At 46.9% G+C, this 21,815-nt stretch overlaps 1 protein-coding gene across 2 annotated transcripts; it reads right to left on the bottom strand.

Annotated features, from left to right (window-relative positions):
* Positions 1-5,768: 5,768 nt before the first annotated feature.
* On the bottom strand, positions 5,769-11,807 carry Dmbx1 (diencephalon/mesencephalon homeobox 1). 2 transcript variants are annotated; one of them, XM_008828515.2, is made up of 4 exons: positions 11,646-11,807; positions 7,954-8,132; positions 7,359-7,707; positions 5,769-6,455 (listed from the first exon to the last, which is right to left on the bottom strand). In XM_008828515.2, exons 1-4 carry the CDS (start codon positions 11,797-11,799, stop codon positions 6,001-6,003), a joined length of 1,137 nt encoding a protein of 378 aa, XP_008826737.1. In that variant the 5' UTR covers positions 11,800-11,807; the 3' UTR covers positions 5,769-6,000. The 2 variants fall into 2 exon arrangements, with proteins under 2 accessions (XP_008826737.1, XP_008826736.1); XM_008828514.1 differs by having other exon boundaries at positions 6,001-6,455; positions 7,954-8,149; positions 11,648-11,799.
* Positions 11,808-21,815: the final 10,008 nt, after the last annotated feature.

Below are 21,815 nucleotides of genomic sequence, written 5' to 3'. Positions count from 1 at the left end.
TATAAGGTGCCTAGCACAGAAAACATGCCTATTTGTTCAATCAAGTCCATATCAAGTTCAATCAACAGCAGAGTCCACACCATCATCTTCTCTTAAGAATATGGAAGGCTCCAGCCAGGCGTGGTGGCACATGCCTTTAGTCCCAGCACTTGGGAGGCAGAGGCAGGTGGATCTCTGTGAGTTCAAGGCCAGTGTGGTCTACATAGTAAGTTTCAGGCCAGCTGGGGCTACAGGGAGACCCTGTCTCAAAAAAAAAAAAAAAACAACAACAAAAAAGAATATGGAAGACTCCTCAAATGTAGCCAATAAGACCAAGTTGAGGTCGAGAGATTCGCCAACATTCATCCCAGCCCGGAAGACTAGGGCTCCCATCCACTCTGTTGCTTAGCCCAAAACCCCGGAAGCACCCATGGGCCTTCCTATTCTGCTGTCACCAAGGCAATTTTACCTACCAATTCTCTTCTCCCTCACTCTCCTACAACAGATTGATGCCACTGCCTCTCACCAGTCATGATAATGGCCTCCTCTGGTCTCACTCTAGTCCCTTCTCATGAACTACCCACCACGGCACAAAATGTAGGGAGCACATTGTTAATAAAATACAAGTCTCAGGGCTGGAGAGATGGCTCAGTTCCAGGGGATTTGATCCCCTTTTCTGACCTCCTCATGCATTGTACAACACGGTGCACTTACATACATGCAGGCAATACATTTATACTATATAAAGTAAAAAAACGAATAAAATATTTTAAAAATAAAGTCTGACCACTCTACTCCCACAGTTTTCAATGTCCCAGGCCATAGGTCCAGGGTTAGACTCTGTGAGATCATGATTTCCTTTTATTGTTTGTTTGTCTTCTAGTTTTTTTGGTTTTGATTTGGGTTTGGATTTTTTCAGGGAGGGGTGTTATTTATGAGACAGCTCCTGCTGGCCTGGAACTCACAGAGTTCCTCCTGCCTCTGCCTCCCGAGTGCTGGGACTAAAGGCCCGTACCACGAAACCTAGCTGTCTTCTAGGTTTTTTGAGACAGGGTCTCACTGTAGCCCAGCTGGCCTGGAATTTGCTACATAACGTAGGCTAGCCCAGAACTTAGGACCCTCTGGCCTCGGCCTTCCAAGTGCTGGAATTGTAGGTGTGGGACAGCACACCCAGTTGTTGATTTTCTCTTTCTATCATCATCTATTGAGTCTACCCCACTGTCCTCCAGCCCCACCTAAACAGGACCCTTGCCTCCCAGGCTCAGGGCTCAGTCTTGTATCTTGGTTAGGCTATGCCTCTCCCTGGACTCTTCCCTCTGCCCTCCTAAGGAACACTAGACATAGGGGGCTCAGAGTACAAGTCTCTCCTAAAGTGCCTTTCTGACCTCTCCAAGCTGAAATAAGGACTCTACTCCCAGGGTTCCTTATTTTTTGAGCCCCCAAATCACCCCATATTGCGATTGTGAGGGCACATTTTTCATACTTGTTTTTGTGCACCCTAGCATTCAGCATAAGAGGAGGCAAACAGCAGGTGCTCAGTCAATGCCAGGGGATGAGCGGCCTGAACTGCAGTGCTTCCGGCAACCTCTGTGCCAGGGAAGGTGTGCCCTCAAAGCTGAGGTATGTAGGAAGCACTGGGTGGCTCAGGGCCCAGGCAGAGCAGTAGGAGATTTGGGGCAACATTTGATCTGTCAAGGAGGTGAAGGGGGCTGCTCCCCTCCCTAATCTGCAGCCCCACTGGGGAGAAGAATGCACTCCTGGGGCCACAGTGACCTGGGAAGTGGGGAGGTCAAGGCCTGCCTTGGGAAACCAAGCAGACATACTCTTCAAGCCTGCCGGAATTCTCCTATCAAGAAGGCCTGACAAAGGAGGCTGTCAACCTCCCAAGTCCCAGACCCATGCAGCACCACTCCTATGGCAAAGGGTCCTGTGAAGTCACTCTGGAGCTCAGAGAAAGAAGGTAGGGCCAGGTGGTGAGGGCCAAGGGATGGGAGCTCTCTGCTCCTCTTTCTCTTGAAATGCAGCAGGAGGAACCAGGATTTTACCACAAAAGCTTCTGAGTTGTACACTGTTTCTGCGATTATCACCTATAAACACTATCTCCCAGCTATCACTCTCTCCTTACGTGGAAGCACAGATACTCAAATGCCAGCAGGTCCTTGAGTTCATGGCACAGGCTCTCACACCTATACATGGACTTCCAACAACACATACATACATACACCTCACCACTGCAGCAATCCCATTTCCATCCTTGCATGCTTTACTCGGAGGACAAAGAGCTCACTCCTCTTAAGGCTACCTAAGGTACCCAAGGTACCTTAAGGCTACCTGTTATATTAGGAACAGCTCTGGCTCCCCGGACCCCCACCCTACCCCCAATGTGTGTGTGTGTGTGTGTGTGTGTGTGTGTACATACATGCATGCATTGAGTGTGTGTGTTTGTGACTGGGTCTGAAGTATCCTCATGGCTGGTCTTGAACTTATGATTCTCATCCTTCCATCTTTCAAGTGCTGGAATTACAGTTGTGCGACACCACACCTGGATCAAACTCTGGCTTTTGATCCAGATAACCCCTCCTTCCACTTAGCTTTGGCCTGGCTTGCTTGTGACTCCCTGTAAAATCCCCTGCCTCTCCATCCTGAAGAACCATCCCCTAGATTACCTTGAATACCCCCAAGTGTCCCCTGCCCCAGGTTGCCCTGCCACCTGTGCTTGAGTGAGCCCCTAAACAGCCCAGAGAATACAGAGTTCTATCTCATTCTCTGCTCCCCATGACTTCTCCAGAGTGACACTCTAATTGTAGATTGGTAATTGTCATGGAGATTGTTACAAGGCCAGCACAGAAGAATCTAGTTGTCACAAGGCAGATCTGCCTTGTACCCCACCAGACACAGTGGGACTTTGAGACATTAAACACTCAGCCCACTGCAGGCATCTCCAGGAATGAATATGGATCAAGGGCTATGCTGCCAGGTTCTCTTTTATTAGCCAATTAGGACAAAGAACAGGTCACAAAGTCACAGGAAGAAAGACTGACTGACTGACTGACTGACTGACAGACACAGACACAGGACAGAGCATCATGCTGTACTACGCAGGGGGCAGGGTAGAGGAAAGAGGGTGGTTTGAGTCTTGTTTCTTCAACTAACAGAATAAATACATACAATACACCGTGGTTTCACCACAGGCTGGCACAACCTCTAAGCACAAATGGTCACAAAAGAGCTGGTTTGGAAAGCAGTCTATACAGCCACCAGCCTCAGAGTAGAGGTGGGGACCCAGGCCCCTGGACCATGTTCTGGGGAAATGAAGCAGGGAAAGTGAGACCTCAGACAGGAAGAAGCAGAGAGGGAGGAGGCTTCTCTGGAAGGGTCAGTCAGGGCCTGAGCCTCAGGCTGTCATCCCGGAGTGGCCCAGTAGGCCTGGGAGAGATTCCATCAGCAGTGTCAGCTAGGTGGGCCCACCCAAACTCATGCCTTCTAATTCCTCCAAGAAAACATGTCCCCAGTTCCCAAAGAGGAATGCTTACTTCTTCCACTAACTTCCTTCTGTTTTCTAATTGCTTTTACTACCTGAGTGTGGTATCTTAAGCTACCTTGAGATTCCCTAAGGATAAGACCCATATGTATTTTCCATTCTCTCTAGCCTTGTGGGTTTGGGTCAGCTAGACGGGAGAAGTATTGATAAAGATCTGAGGGAGTTTGGAAAAGCTCAAGGTGGACCTGACTTCTTCCATGACAGAACATGACTCCAGGTGGCCTTGTCCCTTAGGTCAGGGGAGGCTTCTGGGAGGGGTGGTAATGCCTAGACATGTTGGATTCCAAGGCTCAGTAACAGTCACTTGCACTCAGGAGTAGACAAAAAAAAGCTTCAGCCCTGTGCCTGGTCCCAAATTAGATGTTGTTTTAGAAACTTCCTGAAGCTAACCACAATTGGTGAGCCATAGGCCACAGAACTCTCCCCAACCCCCAACCCCTTCTTGTCTCCCTGAGTTTTTGCTAACCTCTCATCTCCCTGGCTAGGCCTCTCCTCCTCTGATGTCCCACAGCTCTGGACTCACCTTCCAGATTCTAGATCCCAGGAAGAAAACCCTTGCTCAGAAACCCTCACCTGCCTGCATTGGTCCTTCCCACATGTATGTGCAAGTGGCAGGCTGATTCCAGGCCTTTCTGCCCCATCTCTCATGAAGTCCTCCACCTCCTGCTCAATGATCTACTCAGTCTGACCTCTCTTGTTTTGTATGCATGATTTTCTAGTCCAGATAATTGCTCTCATTTTTTTTAACTGTCCAAAGCCTTCTCCATCCAGTCCAGACTGACCTACCAAGATGGGTATTACCTGGCCACCCAGCTAAAAGGGGAGACTTAGGAGATAATTGCTCTCATTTTTTTAACTGTCCAAAGCCTTCTCCATCCAGTCCAGACTGACCTACCAAGATGGGTATTACCTGGCCACCCAGCTAAAAGGGGAGACTTAGGAATCTGGGCCTTTGCTTCAGCTTTTCTAAGCATGGGGTTGAGGATTCAGTGGTGAGTAAAGGGTTGGGGATCATGACCAAGAATCTGTCCAAGCCATCCTGATCCTCCTGACCATGGGCCTGGAAATGGAGTAGCCCCCAAGGCTAACACTGGAATTCAAGAAAAACAGGTTCAACTCTAGATTGTCCAAACTAGAAAGGAGGCATTACAGTTAGTAGAAAACTGAGGCAGTATCCACAGGGAGCTTCATGGGTTCAAGAATGTTCCTTACCAAAACAACAGTAATGTTCTAACTCACACATTGGGCTTTGGAAAGCATTTGTGTTATAGTTGTTGTTAAGTAAAAACTCTGTCCTAGAAAGTTGTGGGCACAGAGTGCAGACTATTAGAAATAGATTTTATAGGTCATCTAATCCAGATGGGACAATCCCAGAAAGGCACCAGGCTTACCCAAGGTCACACCACCACAAAAGGGAGTCTGCAGAACAGGGTTGCTTGGCATATAAGAGCACATCTTTCCACACCAGTGACTAGCTAGACCAAAGTCCCTACTTCCATAGCTGTTTCTGGGATGGAAACCAACAGATTTGACCTTATGGTTTTCACTGATTGACCAGGAGCTCTAGAGCTCTGACAAGGATGCTGACCCTTCTGCCTATTTCCCTCACATCCCCCTCCACAATCTGAGGAACTGGTACCTCCAAGCTAAAGAAAGAGACGAGTAAATGCTATGTAAGTCTTTCCAGATGTTTAGGGGAGGCTGTGGGGCTAGAGCTACCTCTTGCCTGTTGTCTCCATGTAGGAACTTGTTGAATCTTGGGGCATGGAGTGGAATAGCTGTCCAGAGAGGGTACAGGTTAAGGGAGGAGATAGGCAAGCAGGGAAGAAGCAGAGAAGAGAAACAGAAAGAAGCAAAAATCACCAAAACCAAACCCACAACCCCAAACAAAACACAGTTTGGGAATACATGATACCAGCAAAGCCAGGACCAAATGAAGAAACCAGAGGCAGAGGGAAGAATGGCAGTAAGCTCAGGGTAGAGAAGGCAGAGAGGGACAGAGGTCAGGACACTGGCAGGGGAGGGAGAGCAAGGGAGAAAAGAAGAAAGAGAGAACTGGAGTGAACTTTGGAGGCAGGGTGGAGGTGAGGGTAGCAGCAGAGATGTGATGAGAGCAGGGCAGGGGCCTGGGGCAGGCAGTGCCTGAAAATATAGCTTCATATATTTATATTTAATCTCACATTCCACACATCAACTTACTAGGGGGGAAAGAGGGGAGGAGGAGGCAAATACTGAAGAGGGACTCTAGCCAGCTGCTCGCCTCCTCCCCATTCAGCCCACATGGGGTCCAAGCCGGGAAGGGGGCATGCAAAAGGTATTTGGGTTTCACCTAGGGTTGGGAATCTGAAGAAGGGAGACAAGGAGAAGACTCCAGGACCCAGCATCCCTGGGCTCCCAAGTTAACACTCAGAGAACCTTCTAGGAATAACCAGGGGGCTAGTAGGGGGGACACCCAAGGCCATGGTTGGATTGGAGACCAGTCAGTTAGGGAGGGTATCGAGTCCCAGGGAGGCTGCATGCTGCTTGGCCCGGAGCCGCAGGTTCTCGATGCTTGTGGTTTTACTGTTCAGGGCAGCTGAGGCAGGTGCCAGGCCTGCGGGGGGTGCAGGCAGCAGTGGTGACCCCCACACACCCTGATGGGCAGCAGCAGCTGCTGACAGGGATTGGTAGTAGGACTGGCAGTGCAGTGAGCTCAGTGGGGCCATGTTGACACCCAGGTAGGGCACTGCAGCAGCAGCTGCTGCAGCTGCAGCGGGAGCCGGGCCTCCCACTTCAAAAGACGAGTAGTGCACCAGGTTGTTGGTGGCTGCCATGTGCTGGCGAAACTGCTCCTGCAGCCGGAACAGGCTGAGCGGGGATGAGGAGTAGGAGTGGGACGGGCCCAGGAGGCTGCCCCCTGGGGCCGCAGGCGTTATGGCCAGGCTGCCTGGGGAATCTGTAAGTAAAGAACAAGAACCACATACTCAGGACAAGGGGGCTGGCCTGCAAGGATGGGTTCCCTAGGCTTCCCATCCCCTTGATGCTGCCTCAGTCAGGGCATCCTTTGAAGTAGCCCTCAGAATCTGGGCAGGAAGGACTTAGGAAAGCTTCAGGGTTCCTGCTTGAGCACTCATGCCTGAGTTCTCAGGGATCCCCTTTATCTGTTCATGGGATATCCAGGGCTTTCATCCCCTCCCCAGCTCTAGGTTCATAGTTCCTGTCCCCTCCCTGCCTACACTTGGGGTTTGTATATAAAATACGTCTCATGACACATTCTGTTCCTTCATAAGCATAGCTAGAGGTGGGGGCTCCAGCCCAAGGCAGCTCTGTGAGAAAGAGATGGGTGTTCCCCAACCCCAAAAAGAGTCATCCTCTATACCCTCTCAGCAGATGCCCTTCCACAAAGGCTCCTAAGGAACCAGACCCCTGAGCTGAAAAAGCTAAGTTCTAAGAAAAGTTGGAATCAGGAAGAAATCTGCTACATGTGGGAATCTTGGGTACCAATGCAATGTTCACACTAGTGTAAGTGTACTGATTGTTAAACTATTGGAATACTTTAAATAACTGATAAATGGTAGAGGAGACCTAGCCAGCCTCTCACCTCCTCCTTGTTCAGCTTTCCTGCTGCCTAGGCCCGCTCTCAGAACCATCTAGCTAGATCTTTCCATGACTCAGCAACTAAAGAGTGAGCACCTGGCACTATGGCCAGGCCTATTTAACTAACTGGTCATGCTCCTGAGTGCCAGTGGTTGAACTATCCTGCTCTGACTCATGTTGCACACTCAAGCCAATTAGGCTGGATTTGGCCATATTCCTGACCTGTGGCCCCACCCCGCCTGCAGCACCTCCCAAGCCTTACCTGCCTTGGGGCTGCCCCTCTTGCAGCCCAGACCCTTGTTCTCAGACCCAGGGCTCTTCTCAGCCTTGGGATCCTCAGTCCCAGACCGGGAGTCCTCCTCTCGGTCGGGCTGATCTTCAGGAGCTGACTCACTGGCTGACTGCTCAGACAGGCTCAGTTGAAGCTCAGCAGGGGGATCACCACTGGGCAGACTTGGGGGCTGTTCTGCCTCCAGCTGGGTATCTGGGGCTGGGGCCTCCATCTTGCCTTCTCCAAGGGATCCCTCAGTCTCCTTCTGCTTTTGAAGCTGTTCTTTCTGCAGGCTGCGTTGTTTCTTTCGGAACTTGGCCCTGCGGTTCTTGAACCATACCTGGGGACCAGGGAAAGAAGCAGTTAAAGGTAGAAAGGAAGTAAGACTGTTATGGAGTAGGATACTCTGGGAGAAGGTGTGGATGATAATGCACCCTCACCCAACACTATCTGTCCTTTCTACATGGGCATTGAGGGAGACAGGCATGTACCTCTGCACTGCCCAAGCAAATCCTGGCTCCTGGAGGAGGCAGATACATGGGCCAATGCACATCTGCAAAGCACAGTTACGAGAGCTGGAGCCTACCTGCACCCGGGCCTCAGGCAGATTGGTACACATTGCCAGCCTCTCACGCATCACCACATCTGGGTAGTGAGTCTTCTGGAAGGTCTTTTCCAGGGCCTCGAGCTGCTGGGCCGTGAATGCTGTGCGGCTGCGACGTTGTTTGCGGTGCTGGGAGCCATAGCGGGCCTCCAAAATGATGTCTTGAAATGTACAGCCGTTGGAGGACAAGGAGAGGGGGCCCATTTAATTATGGGAAATAAGTTTTGAATCTTATCCTGCTCTGACCCACTTTGGACATCCATCCAGCAACAGAGCTGACCCCTGGCCCTTGGCCCTTGACCCTTGGAAATCACTCATCCCATCTCTGCCATTCAAAATCTCTCCACCCCTGTCGTCCATCACCCTCAGAACCACAGAGGTCTAACTCAGCTCCAAAAATGGCTGTCCGACGTATGATTGAGGGAGATCTTCCTAATGTGACTGACATTAGGGACAATAAGTAAGAAATGCTCCAAGATTGTTAAAGTCTCAGCATACTAGGCCAAGTATGGTGGTGCATACTTGTAATTCTAGGAATCAGGAAGCTGAGGCAAGGAGGCTTGCAAGTTCAAGACTAGCCTGGGCTATATAGTAGGACACTGTCTCAAAAAGAAAAACATGACTGGACACTGATTTGTTAGATATGCTGAATGAGATGATACCATTATTGTTCTTGGTATCTAATTTTTATTTTGCTATAAATTTTCTAATAAAACCTCAAAAAGAAAAAAAAACAGTCCCAAGATGCTGTGAGTATAATAAATATACTATTCTGAGAAGACATGACTCTAATAATCTGAAAACCCATCTTAATGGTTCCCTGTGATCCTTAGATTCTGACTATTAAGGCTTCCTTAGCACCAGAATACTGACCCTTAGCCATCAGAGGTCAGGCTGTGGACCGGTGCTTATCTCAAGGACTACTTAGGGGAAATCTGACTGGGCAGACTGATTTCTCTGCCTTTTACATTAACTCTCTTCCTTCCAGTTGGTCTATACATCTCTAATGATAGGACATGAAATCCCTGGTCTCATTTTCTAAGTAGAAAGCTTGGCTCTGACAGGGCCTTCGGCATACTGGAAAAGCCTTGTTACCCCAGCCTTGACCCTCTGGATACCTCTTTAAGACAAAGAGAACAAATCTCCACATTTCAAGCTTGGAGGGGAGATAGTGGACCATTGACTCTACAGGCTTGCCTACATGTTTGGTAACATGAAAAAAATCAGCCAAGATGGTCCTTCCTAGCCCTTCTGTCCAATTGGTATCTGAAGGCTAGACTATCATTTCCCATCGTGTACAAATGGAGCCTGCTTTGTCAATGCTGGAGGGAATTTGAGTTGTTTCAGCCTCTGTACAGCATTCCAGAATCCTCCCTCGTACTCCATAATACCCTCAATGGAAAGTATACAGGAAGCCCCAGACTTTGGGATACTTCATCAATAAAAGAGGTATCTCTTATAAATTAGCACTAATCCTAGCCCAGACATATCCCTAAGGTCATGAGTGTCACCCTTGGGCAGGGGACTTAGTCATTCCCACTCAGGTGGTAGTGGGGGTAACAGCTCAGCATCCTACTTCTGGCTCCAGGGATTGCAAGGGACAGAGTAATAAAGGGGAGACCAGGCTCTCCGTCATATGCAGAATCTGCCATGGAAGGTAAGGTTCCCATAAGAATGCCCAAGCAGACCATGTTTTCTTCTTAAAAGTTAGAGAGTTAGAGGTAAGCTAAGCACCCCAGTTCCTCTGTCCCTACCAGTGGGCATGAGCCTCTGTCCTGACTCCGCTCTATGCTCTAGTCCTTGGTCACTACCACATTTGGCAAAGAGAATTCACTCCAAACTTGGTAAGTACTGTAGCTGAGGCAGGACTGTACCTACCACCACCACACTGGACACTAATGTTTCACATTGATCTAGGAAAGGTGACCAAGGACTCAGTTTATCCCCTGAGTCCTGATCAGAGGCCTTGTAAGGTCTAAAAGAATAGGGCTGACCACTGCATCCTCCCTGCCAGGCTGGTACCCCAATGTAGGCAGGGTCCTCAGATCCTACCCCATTCCTGTGTCTTGCCTCCTGCTGGTCCTCCCTCCTTGCAGTACTTTTAAAAGTTCCTGTTCTGTGGCTTACAGAAAGACTTCCTGTCTTCATCATCCCATTATGCTGCTCTGAGATGTCTCACCATTGGCTATGGTCACACTCCTTCCACCATGCCCTCTCATAGGTATGTGGACACAGTCTCCCAAGGAGTTCCCTGAAGTCCTTGGCAACTACCTGGCATGGGCATAGGCTCACATGCTACAGGATGAGCTTGGCCTGGGACAGTACGGGATAAGTAGCATCATTTCCCAGTAAATCTAGTCCACCACCTATGTCATTGAATCCTTCTCATATCCACTATTATATAAAATGGCCCAAAGGCTCCTATGTTAGAGGCTTGGTCCCTAGTTGGCAGCACTAGTGAGAGGTGATTGGATCATGAGGATGCTAACCTCATGGATTAATTCATTGATACTGAATGAACTACTAGGAGGTGAGGCTTAGGTGGAGGAAGTAGGCCACTAGCGACATGTCTGTGAAAGGTATATCCTATCCTTGACCCCTCCCTGCTGCTTCCTGCCTGCCATGACATAGGCAGCTTTACTCCACCATTATGACAATATGCCTTAATACAGGCTCACAGCAAATGGAGCCAGCCAGCCATGGCCTGAAACTTCTGAAACCATGAGCCAAAGTAAACCTTCCTCCTTCTCGATTGTTTCTCTCCATTATCTCATCACAGCAATGGAAAAGCTAACTGACACAGAAATCAACTGAGAGACAGGACAACAGTCAAAAGCCAGAGAACCAGGCTGCACCTCACTCTTGGGTTCTTGGTACTTGTTCTAGGCATTGAGTACTAATGATTTGGGAGCATAGCCAGGCTCTACTGACCACTTTGCGTAACTTCCCAGCTAGCCTGTGGGAGAGACACTACTACTGTCTTAGAGGACACTCAGGTTCAGAGAGGTAAGTGGAGAGACTGTGCTGACTACAAGTCTGACTCCTCAGTTTTAGCTATACTGCCAACCCCAACCTCACTCATACTTAACCTCTCCAAACTTCAGTCTCCTCATCTATAAAATGAAGATCATAACCTCTTCGTGGGGATTGAATGGAAAGAGAAAAAAAAAAAACTGAGAGAAGGTGAAAGACCCACATGGAGAGCTGGAACTTAACTAGTATTCAGACTGTGACAGCCATCATTATCTTTATCCCCTATGCCCCCAGTCTCCTCCTAGAGCACTCTGGCCCTCCTCTAGGTACTTCCACTCGACAGCTCTCTGAGCTAGTTCCATACTTGCTGCCTCGGTCTATTTAGCCGGGAGACAGCTAACAAATACCTCCCTAGCAGGCTGGTTATGGAAAGCTGAAGGCTGAGGCAGTTCCAGGATCTAGCACAGTGCTGCCAAGCAAGGGTACTCTGCATGCATTTGCATAGATCTTGTGTAAATGCTGCCAAAGTCAACATAGCACAGAGTTTGACTTGTCATCTCTGTATGTTACTAAGTGACCTAGGGCTTTCTAAGGCACCTAGAATAAGCTGCCCAGTGTCCCCCTTCTCTTTCTGCCTTCTGGGATCTCCTCTTGTAGCCCACAGGGTCTTGTCCCCAGGGCCAGGTCCCCAGGGCCCTTACCAGCTAGGCGCTCTGCCAGTGTAAGTGCATGCACTGATGGCCGGTAGTCGGGGGCATGCTGGGCCTGCTGGGCTGCCTGCTGGTGCAGGTTATACATGGCGCTGAGTGAGTTCATGGCATGTAGTGAGTAGCCATTCACCCCGTAGTGCTGCATGGTGGCATCTGCCTACAGACAGGGAAGAGAGAGAAGGATCATGAGAGACATAGACCCCAGTCCAGAACCTTTACCCCAAGGATTTCTATACCCAATCAGAACATGGCCTGTCTTGTCTACTCCTTCATTCACCCAGTCATCCAGTGATTCACTCTGCATGGCCAAGGCTGCAGAGCCATATGACTTGGGCAGGAATCTCAACTTCTCCCTTTCAGAGCTTTGTGGCTCTGAACAACTCACCTAAATTCTCTGACCATCAGTTTCTCTATCCAGAAAATGACACTAACAGTAGGACAAATCTCCTGGGTTTGTACAAATATTAAGAGAATCCTTTACAATTGAGCCTTGTATACTATGTGCTCAAAAATGTTAGTTTTAGAGCTGGGCATGGTGGTGCATGCCTTTAATCCCAGCACTCAGGAGGCAGGGTCTCCCTGTAGCCCCAGCTGTCCTGGAACTCACTATGTAGACCAGGCTGGCCTTGAACTCAAGATCCACCTGTCTCAAAAAGACCAAAAAAAAAAATGTTAGTTTTAGCTGGGCATGGAGCCCACAATTTTAATCCCAGAACTTGGGAGAAGGAGGAAGGAAAATCAGGGGTTCAAGGTGATTCTCAGCTACAGAGCAAGTTTGAGGCCAGCTTGGACTACATAAGACCCTGTCTCAAAACAAAACAAGTTATTCTTTGTAATTGTCTGACCATTTGCTGCTTTGTAAAACCATCTCTTCCTTGAATTCCCCAGGCACGTACTCATGTGTTCATCCAGTGATTTACTTGCACATGTATCTATTCAACCAACGTCATTGAGTTTCCCTGAAGTGAAGTCCAGAGCTAGATTCCCCAATGAGGCATTCACACTGATGAGACAGTAATTTAAAATCCTAACATGCTTCACAGGCATAATACTGTTGTTATGACTGTTATACAGTCACTGTCATTACCTCCTTTATTCTCATCAAATCTCCAAAAAGCAAGCAAGCCAAGAACAGCAAACCCAATTTGCAGATGAATGTACTGAGGCTTAAAGAAAGAACAGTGATGTGTTAAGGCCATACAGTCAATCCAAGGCCTGCCCCACCACATGTCACTGAGGTCATTCTTTTGCAGCCAATTGCTCTAAGAAAATCATCCTGAAGAACATATCTCTCCTACTGAGATGTCTTATATGAGCAATAGGCTACCCAGGCCCTACAAGCTCCAGGGCCTCTCTAGAGCCCTGCAGTCCTTATCGGAGCACCTACCCTGCATCAGCCTGACATGTGACCCCCATGCCTGTAGTCACCCAAAGGTACAAAGATGTTTTCTGTTGCCTGCATATGGGAAGTGGAAGGGGAAGGTTGGGTTAATGGCAGATCCATTTGCTAGAGGAACATATCCAGGTGTCCCAAATCCCCATTCTTACTGAAATAAATACATGTGTATATAACCAAACATCCACAGCATACATACAAATGCATACAATAACAGATATATTTCCTACACAGACACACATACGAAAGCATTGCTGGCAAAGCCATCTCACCTACACAAAATTCAATGTTGCTATTCCCAGCTCCACACACAAACCCTCATAGATGTCTATCCATGCAGCAGATACATCCACATACAGATATTACACCACACGTTACACATTAATTCAACAACTCCTTTTTAAAAATATTTTATTTATTATTTTTATGTGTATGTGTGTATTACCTGCATGTAGGTAAGTGCACCTGTGTCATACAATGCCCACGGAGGACAGAAGAAGCTATCAGATCCCCTGGAACTGGAGTTACAGACAGTTTTTAGCTGCCATGTGGGTGCTGGGATTCGAACCTGGGTCTTGTGCAAGAATAGCCAGTATTCTTAATTGCTGAGCCATCTCTCCAGCCCCAATTCAACAACTCCTTATTAAGCACCCAACTACAAAGTAACAAAATCTCTACTTCAAAGGAATTTATATTCCAGGGGAAAAATGATAAAATAAAAATATAATTATACTAGGTCTGAGGTCACAGGTCTGTAATCTCAGCTACTCTGGAGACCCAGACATAAGGATCATAATTTCAAGACCAGTCTGGGCAACTTCGTGAGATCCTGTCCCAAGATTTAAAAAAAAAAAATCAAAATGGGTTTGGGATATAAGTCATTGGTAAGGCACTTGCTCATCATGAGTGCCCATATTGCCTTTAGTTCAATTCCCAGTATGGTGGTGATGGTTCTCTCTCTGTGTGTGTGTGTGTGTGTGTGTGTGTGTGTGTGTGCATGTGTGTAAAATCTTTAAAAATACATGTAATATTTCAGACAGGAATAAATGCTCTGAAGCTACATGAGACAAAGAAAGGAGAGATAGCTGGGCATGGTGGCACACGCCTTTAATCCCAGGAGTTGGGAGGCAGAGGCAGGCAGATCTCTCTGAGTTCCAGGCCAGCCTGCTCTACATAACAAGTTCCAGGCCAGCTGGGGCTAACAGAGCAACCCTGTCTCAAGAAGAAAGAAAGAAAGAAAGAAAGAAAGAAAGAAAGAAAGAAAGAAAGAAAGAAAGAAAGAAAGAAAGAAAGGAAGGAAGGAAGGAAGGAAGGAAGGAAGGAAGGAAGGAAGGAAGGAAGGAAGGAAGGAAGGAAGGAAAGAAAAAAAGAAAGAAAGAAAGAAAGAGAGGGAGGAGGAAAGAAGGAGGGAGGGAGGGAGGGAGAGATTATTTCAGATCATGTGAACAGAAAAGGGGTCTGCTAACAGAAATGTGAAGTAACCCACGTGACACTCAGGGAAAGGCCTTCCAGCTGAAGAATCAGCAAGAACAAAGCCCTGAAGTATGAACAAGACTGAATCTATGAAGCAGCAAGAGCACCAGGGTGGCTGGAGCCTAGTAAGGAGAGAGAAAGAGGTGGAAGAGAGGAAGGGGCTGCCGGAGCGTTTCCTGGCCCATCACAATGAGTTTAGACTTTTAACCTGATTATGATGGGAACTCCCTGGAGGGTCTTTAACAGGGAAGTAATATGATATGATTTGTGATTTTGAGGGGATTATGTATGTGCATGTGCACAGGTGAGTACACATGTACATGTGTACATGTGAGTGTGGAGGCTGGGAGTGTCAGCCTCAGGTATCATTTCTCAGGAGTCATCTGTCTTATTTCTCTTTCTTTTTTCTTTTTTTTTTTTTGAGACAGGATCTAGCCCTGGCTGGCCTGGAACTTGCTTCTTTGTAGGCCAGGCTGGCTTTGATTTCACAGAAATCTGCATGCCTTTGTCTTCCTAGTGCTGGGATTAAAGTATAGGTCACTACACCTGGCCCACCTTGTTTCTTGAGACAGGGTCTCTCACTAGCCTGGAGCTTGTCAATTAGGCTAGGCTGGCTGACCAGAAGGCCTCAAGGATCCATGGCTGCACAGCAAGTACTTTATGAAACCATCACCCCAGTCCCCATGATCATTAAAATTTTTTATTACATTTTTATTGTGTGTGTGTGTGTGTGTGTGTGTGTGTGTGTGTGTGTACATGTGGGTATATGTATGGAGGTCAGAAGACAATTTGTAGGATTACGTTCTCTCCTACTATGTGGGACCTGGGGCTCTAACTTAGGTTACAAGGCTTGGCAGAAGATGCCTTTGCCCCCTGAGCCATCTCACTGGGCCTCATGATTTGTTTAAAGCTCTTTTGTGTAGAACAGACTAAAGAGGCAAGATGAGAAGATGAAGCCAGCAGGCTGATGCAAAGTCCTGGAGAATGAATGGAAAGCTATCCATATGTTCCAATGGATGGTTGTGTCCATGTTGCCTTCACTAGGGTGGGAGGGGTGGAAAAAGGAGGTCAGCGTCTAGATGTAGTTCAGAAGTAGCAGTGACATGATTGCTGATAGGGTAGTTCCAAGATATAAGGAAAAGGGGGCAAAAGGGAATAGTTGTAACTCTAGTTTGGGGCCCCAGCCTCTGAGTAAAGCTGAGTCTTTTCCAGTAACAGGACCACTGAGGAAGGAGCAGGTAGGTCTAGAAAAGGAGAGGATGGAAATAAGGATTTGGAGGAGACATGGCAAGTGAAATGTGGCTCCAGCTTCCAAGGAAGAATGAATTGAGAGCTGGATGTCTAAGTTAGGAACAGGTGGCTGATACCTTCCAACAACAGAAGTCCACTCTATGAATCATAAACATGAGCCCAGAAGTGGAAATCTAGGAGAAAAGATAGGTATGGTGATATAGTGTTTAAACATAAATATGGCAGGATATTACTCAAACCAACAAACAAACTTGGAAAAATATTAGCCAAATCAATAACATAGCACAATTGAGTAAAAAAACACAAGTAGCATAAATAAAAATTTAAAAGAATATCTGTAATATATTGTTTTGTTTGGACAGTGTATTATGTAGCCCAGATTGGTCCTAAACGCACTATGTAACCCAGTCTGACCTTGAACTTCTGGTTCTCTAGCCTCTATCTCTCCAGTGCTGGGATTACAGGTGTAGGCCACCACAGACAGCTTATGTGATGTTGGGAATCAAACTCAGAGCCTTATGCACTAGACAAGCACTCTACCAACTGAGCTATATCACCAACCCTAATATATAGTTTTAATATGGAAATAAAAAGATGGTCACTTTAAGAAAAAATGGGCTAAGTAAATGAAGAACTATCTCATTAAGGAAGACACACGAATAGCCAACTGACATGTGACAAAACCCTTAGTTGTAACCACAGAGAGAAAAATAGCAACAATAATTTATTTTTCACCAGTTAGATAATCAGATATGTACCATCCAGGGTTATTATACAGGGGACTAGGAAATGGTCCTTTTCTTACCTTGGTGGTGAAAAAGCTCTTTATTCCTTTCATCAAAAGCCTTTGGAGACTATATCATCTTTCACTTAACAATTCCATTTCTAGAAATTTATCCCTCAAGTATGCAGAGATATGTGTTTAGGAATATTTGTCACATCAATGCTTACGATGGCAAACAATTGGAAAACTGTCCATTGAAAAAGGATTAGTTCAGTAAATGAGGGGATAGTCATGACCCACAGTGAAATACAGCACACAGCTTAAAACAATGGAATATATCTATATGTGCTGATGTTTGCAATATATTGTTGGGTGGAAGAAACAGATAACAGGATGCATAATATGATCCCATTTTGATAAGCATAAAGGATTATGCATAAGAAAAGTCTAGAAGGTTATACCTTGAACTGTACACAGAGGTTGTCTCTTAAGAGATAGCAGATGGAGTTACACTTAGTTTTCACATTTATGTATTTATAATCTTTTTCATTGTTGTTGCTGGGGGGGCAGTTAGTGAGGGAGAGTTATCCATATGTTGTACTGGATGCAGAGATGGAACCAGGATTCAAAAGGTGTCACAAGGGGCTGGAGAGATGGCTCAGCAGTTAAGAGCACTGACTTCTCTTTAGAGAACCCAGATTCAGTTCCCAGCACCTACATAACAGCTAACAACCACTTCTAACTCCAGTTCCAGGGGATCGATGCCCTCTTCCGGGTTCTGCAGGGCATTGCATGAAGTTGTGTACCTATATACATGCAGGCAAAGCACTCAAACACATAAAATAAAAATAAATAAATAAAAATATTTTTAAACAAAAATTTTTCATAAGCTCTAGATGAGGAAGAGGAAAGAATTTGGAAGTAATCTTATCCTTTCCCTTCCCTGCCTCTGTGACTGTCATGTCCCTCCCCCACTGAACTCAGGGCTTTATGGCTTTCAAGCATACTGTTAGATGTGGAGACATTTTTATTCACTTAATGACTGCACAAAGCATCTTTACAAAGTGAAGCCAAGAGATACATGCTCAGACTCACAGATGCATCATCGCAGTGGTCCTAGAGGTCCCCGAGTCCTTCCCAGTCTGGCTTCCCCTACCTCTTTGTCTAGTCTGATGCCTGGCTCAGCAATTCCTCTCTACCTGTCACTCTTTGTCACCTTCTCCTGTGAGCCTCTACCTGAAACACTCTGACCTTTGCTCCCCTTCACCTGACAAACTCTTGCCTCTTCAGAAGTCCTAGCTCAAGGCCTCCTCCTTAGAGAGGGTCTGCCCCTACAGCCTGTGAGACAGCATCTCTCCCCTTCTCAGGCTCCACATAAGTACACTCGAGGTGCAGAATGACAATGATGACCCCAGCAGTTCTTGTTTACATAATACACTTTCTGTACAACATACCATACTAAGCACCTTACAATGAACTTTTTTTTTTTTTTTGCACTCCTGGGGATGGAACCTAAGACCTTGCATATACTAGACAGTGCTCTATCACTAAATCATACTCCCAACCTACATAACTTCTCTGAATTCTAGCACCTAGATCAGAGTACTATGAAGATACTTCTTGCTCCTCCACCAGACAGAACACCTTGATAGCAGAGACTATTCCTAATGCATTTCTGGACACACCGCAACCCCAGCCCAGATTGCCAAGTCTTCCATAAAATTAGGACTCAAGAGATCAGATTCGATGGATGAATTAAAAACAGCTATTTAGGGCTGGAGAGATGGCTCAGCAGTTAAGAGCACTGGCTGCTCTTGCAGAGGACCTAGGTTTAATTCCCAGCACCCACATGATGGCTAACAACCATCTGTAACTCCCGTTCCAGGGGAATCTGATGCTCTCTTCTAAGCTCCTTGGGCATTGCATAACATGGAGCAATACACACAAAATAAAAATAATAAATAAAAAGAACAGCAACTTATTAAGTACCTCTGATGCGCCGGTATTTCCATCTATCCTTCCAGTGCCATAAGGAGGTGGAGATATGAGAATGATTAGATACGTTGCTGAAATCCATGCACCGAGGAAATAATGGAACAGGTCTCCATAGGGGAAATGCTTCCCACCAGCTAGTAGCTCCTATCCCCAGACATGCAGGATCTCACCTCAGCGTATGTCAGTCCTCAACCTCCATCATCTCTGGTTGGATACAAGTCAACAGGATAGCAAAGAAAAATCTCATTCACCACCCAGCACATATGCTAAAGAGTGTGTGTGTGCATGGGTATGCCATGAGATGAGGCTGTGTGTGAGCCAGGTCTTCCCAGCTGAGTGCCTGTCTCTCCAGTTTCATATTCTGCTCTTCATTCTACCTAGACATTAGGGTTCCAGTCTTTTCTCAGGCCCCAAAGGGACCCTTTTCTAGGCATGCTACTTCCCACCCAAGTTGTGTACCTGTGGTAGCATACGTCACATGTTTACTCAGTGTCTACATATGGCCATGCATGGACATTGTACTACTGGGATCCACCACAGGACTATATGTGCACCTGTCTGTATTTTCTATACCTGTGGCTCTTTTATATGCCTTTGTGGGTGAGTATGTCTGTGGGTCTGTGTACATGATGCTGTGTGTGTGTCTCTGTATGTGTCTCTCTGTGTGTGTGTGAACCCAGAAGAATATACTCTAACTGGCACTCTAGGAAGTCACGTGGGCTCACAGCTCCTGCTGCTGGGACAGTTTAGTATGAATCTTCCACTCTTGAATAGGGTATAGAAGAAATCAGGAGGAAAATACAAAGAGGAAGAAAGAAAAAAGCCAGAAAGTAGGAAGTTCAACACAGAGAATAGATTTGTCTTATCCACTTTTTGTTTCTACAACACCCAATATGGAGCCTGGTAGACATTTGGCGCTTAGCAAATAAATATTGAGTGGTTGAGAGAGTTTTAGATCAAGTGATGCTGAGGGAGGCAAGGCCATCATAGCCCACTGTGCCAGCCCTACTACCTCCTCTGTCCCCAGTAACATAGTGAAGGGGTGGGGGTCCCTGCTAAGTGGGCCTTTTCCAAGCAACACAGTCTGAACCTGCCTGGAGTCTTCACCCAGGCGGAGCAGCTGGAATCCCATCCACATTCAGTTCTCAGTGCTAATGGGCCCTTCAGGAAGGCCATCCAGGTAGAAGCTTTGCAAGGCCTGATGGAGTCTCTAAACCCAGCCCTGCACACTCAGCCCCAGGCTGGGCCCTGAATGGGCTCAGCCCACTGCACACTCCAAACAGAATCAATTATATATTTAAAAGGTGCCGCCCTGCAATTCCTGGCGAGCCAGGAGAGCCATCCATCATGACGCGGCCCCGTTTCACAAGCTGTCGAATTGTGCTTACATTGGTTAAAAGAATCTTTATATTTCATTAAGCAAGCAGATCGGCGGATCTCCCGCCACAGGCGCCATATAGATGGCTTTAATTTTCCAAATCTGCAAATGCATCCGTTATGTCCCCGAGTCGCTGCTGGCTGCGGCCTAATGCCCAGCCAATCGAAGAATCAAGCAGAATTTTATTAGGGGACATTTTTTACAAATTAACAGCAGCACTACCAGGAAACCACATGTGAAGCGTCTTTGATTAAAAGGAAAGTGGACCCTTCCTTCGGTGACACCCGCGCAGCCACCCCACAGGCCAACTCCATCGGTCTTTGCCTCGCCTTCTCCTTCTCTGAACTTCTAATTCTCCCTCAATCTCGTCTCGTTCCCACACACAGTGGAGAACAAAGCAGAATGACTTTGGTTAAACGAAAGAAAGCAAGAAGTGTGGAAACCAGCATTCTCTGAGACTCTCCTCTCCTCCACCAGTTCCCAGCATACTGAGGCACGGCCACTTCGTGAAGAATGTTTGCCCTTCATTCAGCTTCACTCTGAGACAAGTCCTGCTCTATTCACTGTAGGTTACTCACTGAAGAAGCTTCAATACAACCCTACTCAGGAGGACTTATGGTCCCTATTACATCAATGAGAAAATAAGTCTCAGGGAGATAAAACTCCACTGCCCAAGGTCTTACAGCTAGCATGTGGTCTCTGAAGATCTATCTGGCATTTATTTATAGCATGTGGCTAAGAATTCGGTAGACCCCAGTGAGAACTAGCCTTGGGCATCAGTGATGGCAGAACTGAAGGGAGCCTATCACCAGAAACATCTTTCCCTGAGAAGTGATGCTGCCCTTTGAGCCTTGAAGGTTCTCCGGGGAGAAGAGACCTCTGCAGCTTACCTCTTCTTACCCGTCAGTTTGAATTTCAAAGATCTTTTACACAGGCAAGTAGAAAAACATAAATACATGAATCCAGGAACAACAGGCCAGGGCTCCTGCCCCAACTCTAGCCTGAATTAGTTCTAATCCTATTTTTTGTTACCTGTTCTGATATGACATTGATTCACTGTGCTACCCCAGCAGAAGAGAGGTCTTTAACATGAAAATTGTGTAATCAAGTCAGGGGTTGTAGTCCCTGCCTCTGATCCCACCACTTGAGAGATGGAAGGAGGAAGGACTGAAAAAAAAGTATTTTACCTTAGTACTGCTCAGGCATCTCTGAGGGAGGACAAAGGAGAGAGATAGCCCACATCTTCCAACTGAGTCCCTTGGCCCAAGATTTTCAGAGCTTTCTGCCTGGCACATGCCAGACACTCAACTTCAGTAATCTCAATTAATTTCTTTCCCCAGTTCAAATAAATAATAACTTTCATTACCTCCACTTTATAGATGAAGAACTGAGACCCAAGAAAGGACTCACTGACCTGCTTAGGAACTGGAAAAGCTGAGCCTGTCCCCAGTAAGTGCCTTTATTCCTACATCTGTCCTTAGTGCTCAGTTGTCAGGAACCAGCAATGAGCATATGATGTGAGGAGTATGGAGCCCCCTGCCCTGCCCTGCCCTGCCCCAGGACCCTCAGGCATACCATCTGGCTACAGGTTTAGCATACAGACATTCCAGTTACTCCTTCTCAGGTGCTGTTTCCTTGTAGTTCAGTGAGCCCCAGATCCATTTCTCGGTCACTGCTGAAACCTTCCCAGTTCCCCCAAATTTTAATCTAAATCAGGCACTCAAAGGTACAGAAAGTCCTGAGACCAGCCTCTTCCTCCCTTGCTAGGCACCAGAATGTCCCCAACCATGCCTCCCACTGTGGTATGGGACACTGACAATTCACGATTCAATGTGGCTATCAAGACCACAGGGAGTAGCCAAGGAGTCATGGGGCTGGTAGTATAAGAGCTAATGGCTAGAAACATGGCATCATTGGCCTCTGGTATCTAAGAGCTGGGGAGTC

This window comes from Nannospalax galili, unplaced genomic scaffold, assembly GCF_000622305.1.
Source record: "Nannospalax galili isolate Female #2095 unplaced genomic scaffold, S.galili_v1.0 scaffold1233, whole genome shotgun sequence".
Lineage (NCBI taxonomy): Eukaryota > Metazoa > Chordata > Mammalia > Rodentia > Spalacidae > Nannospalax > Nannospalax galili.
Note: the sequence above shows the minus strand (reverse complement) of the source record. Positions and strands in the feature narration are given on the sequence as shown.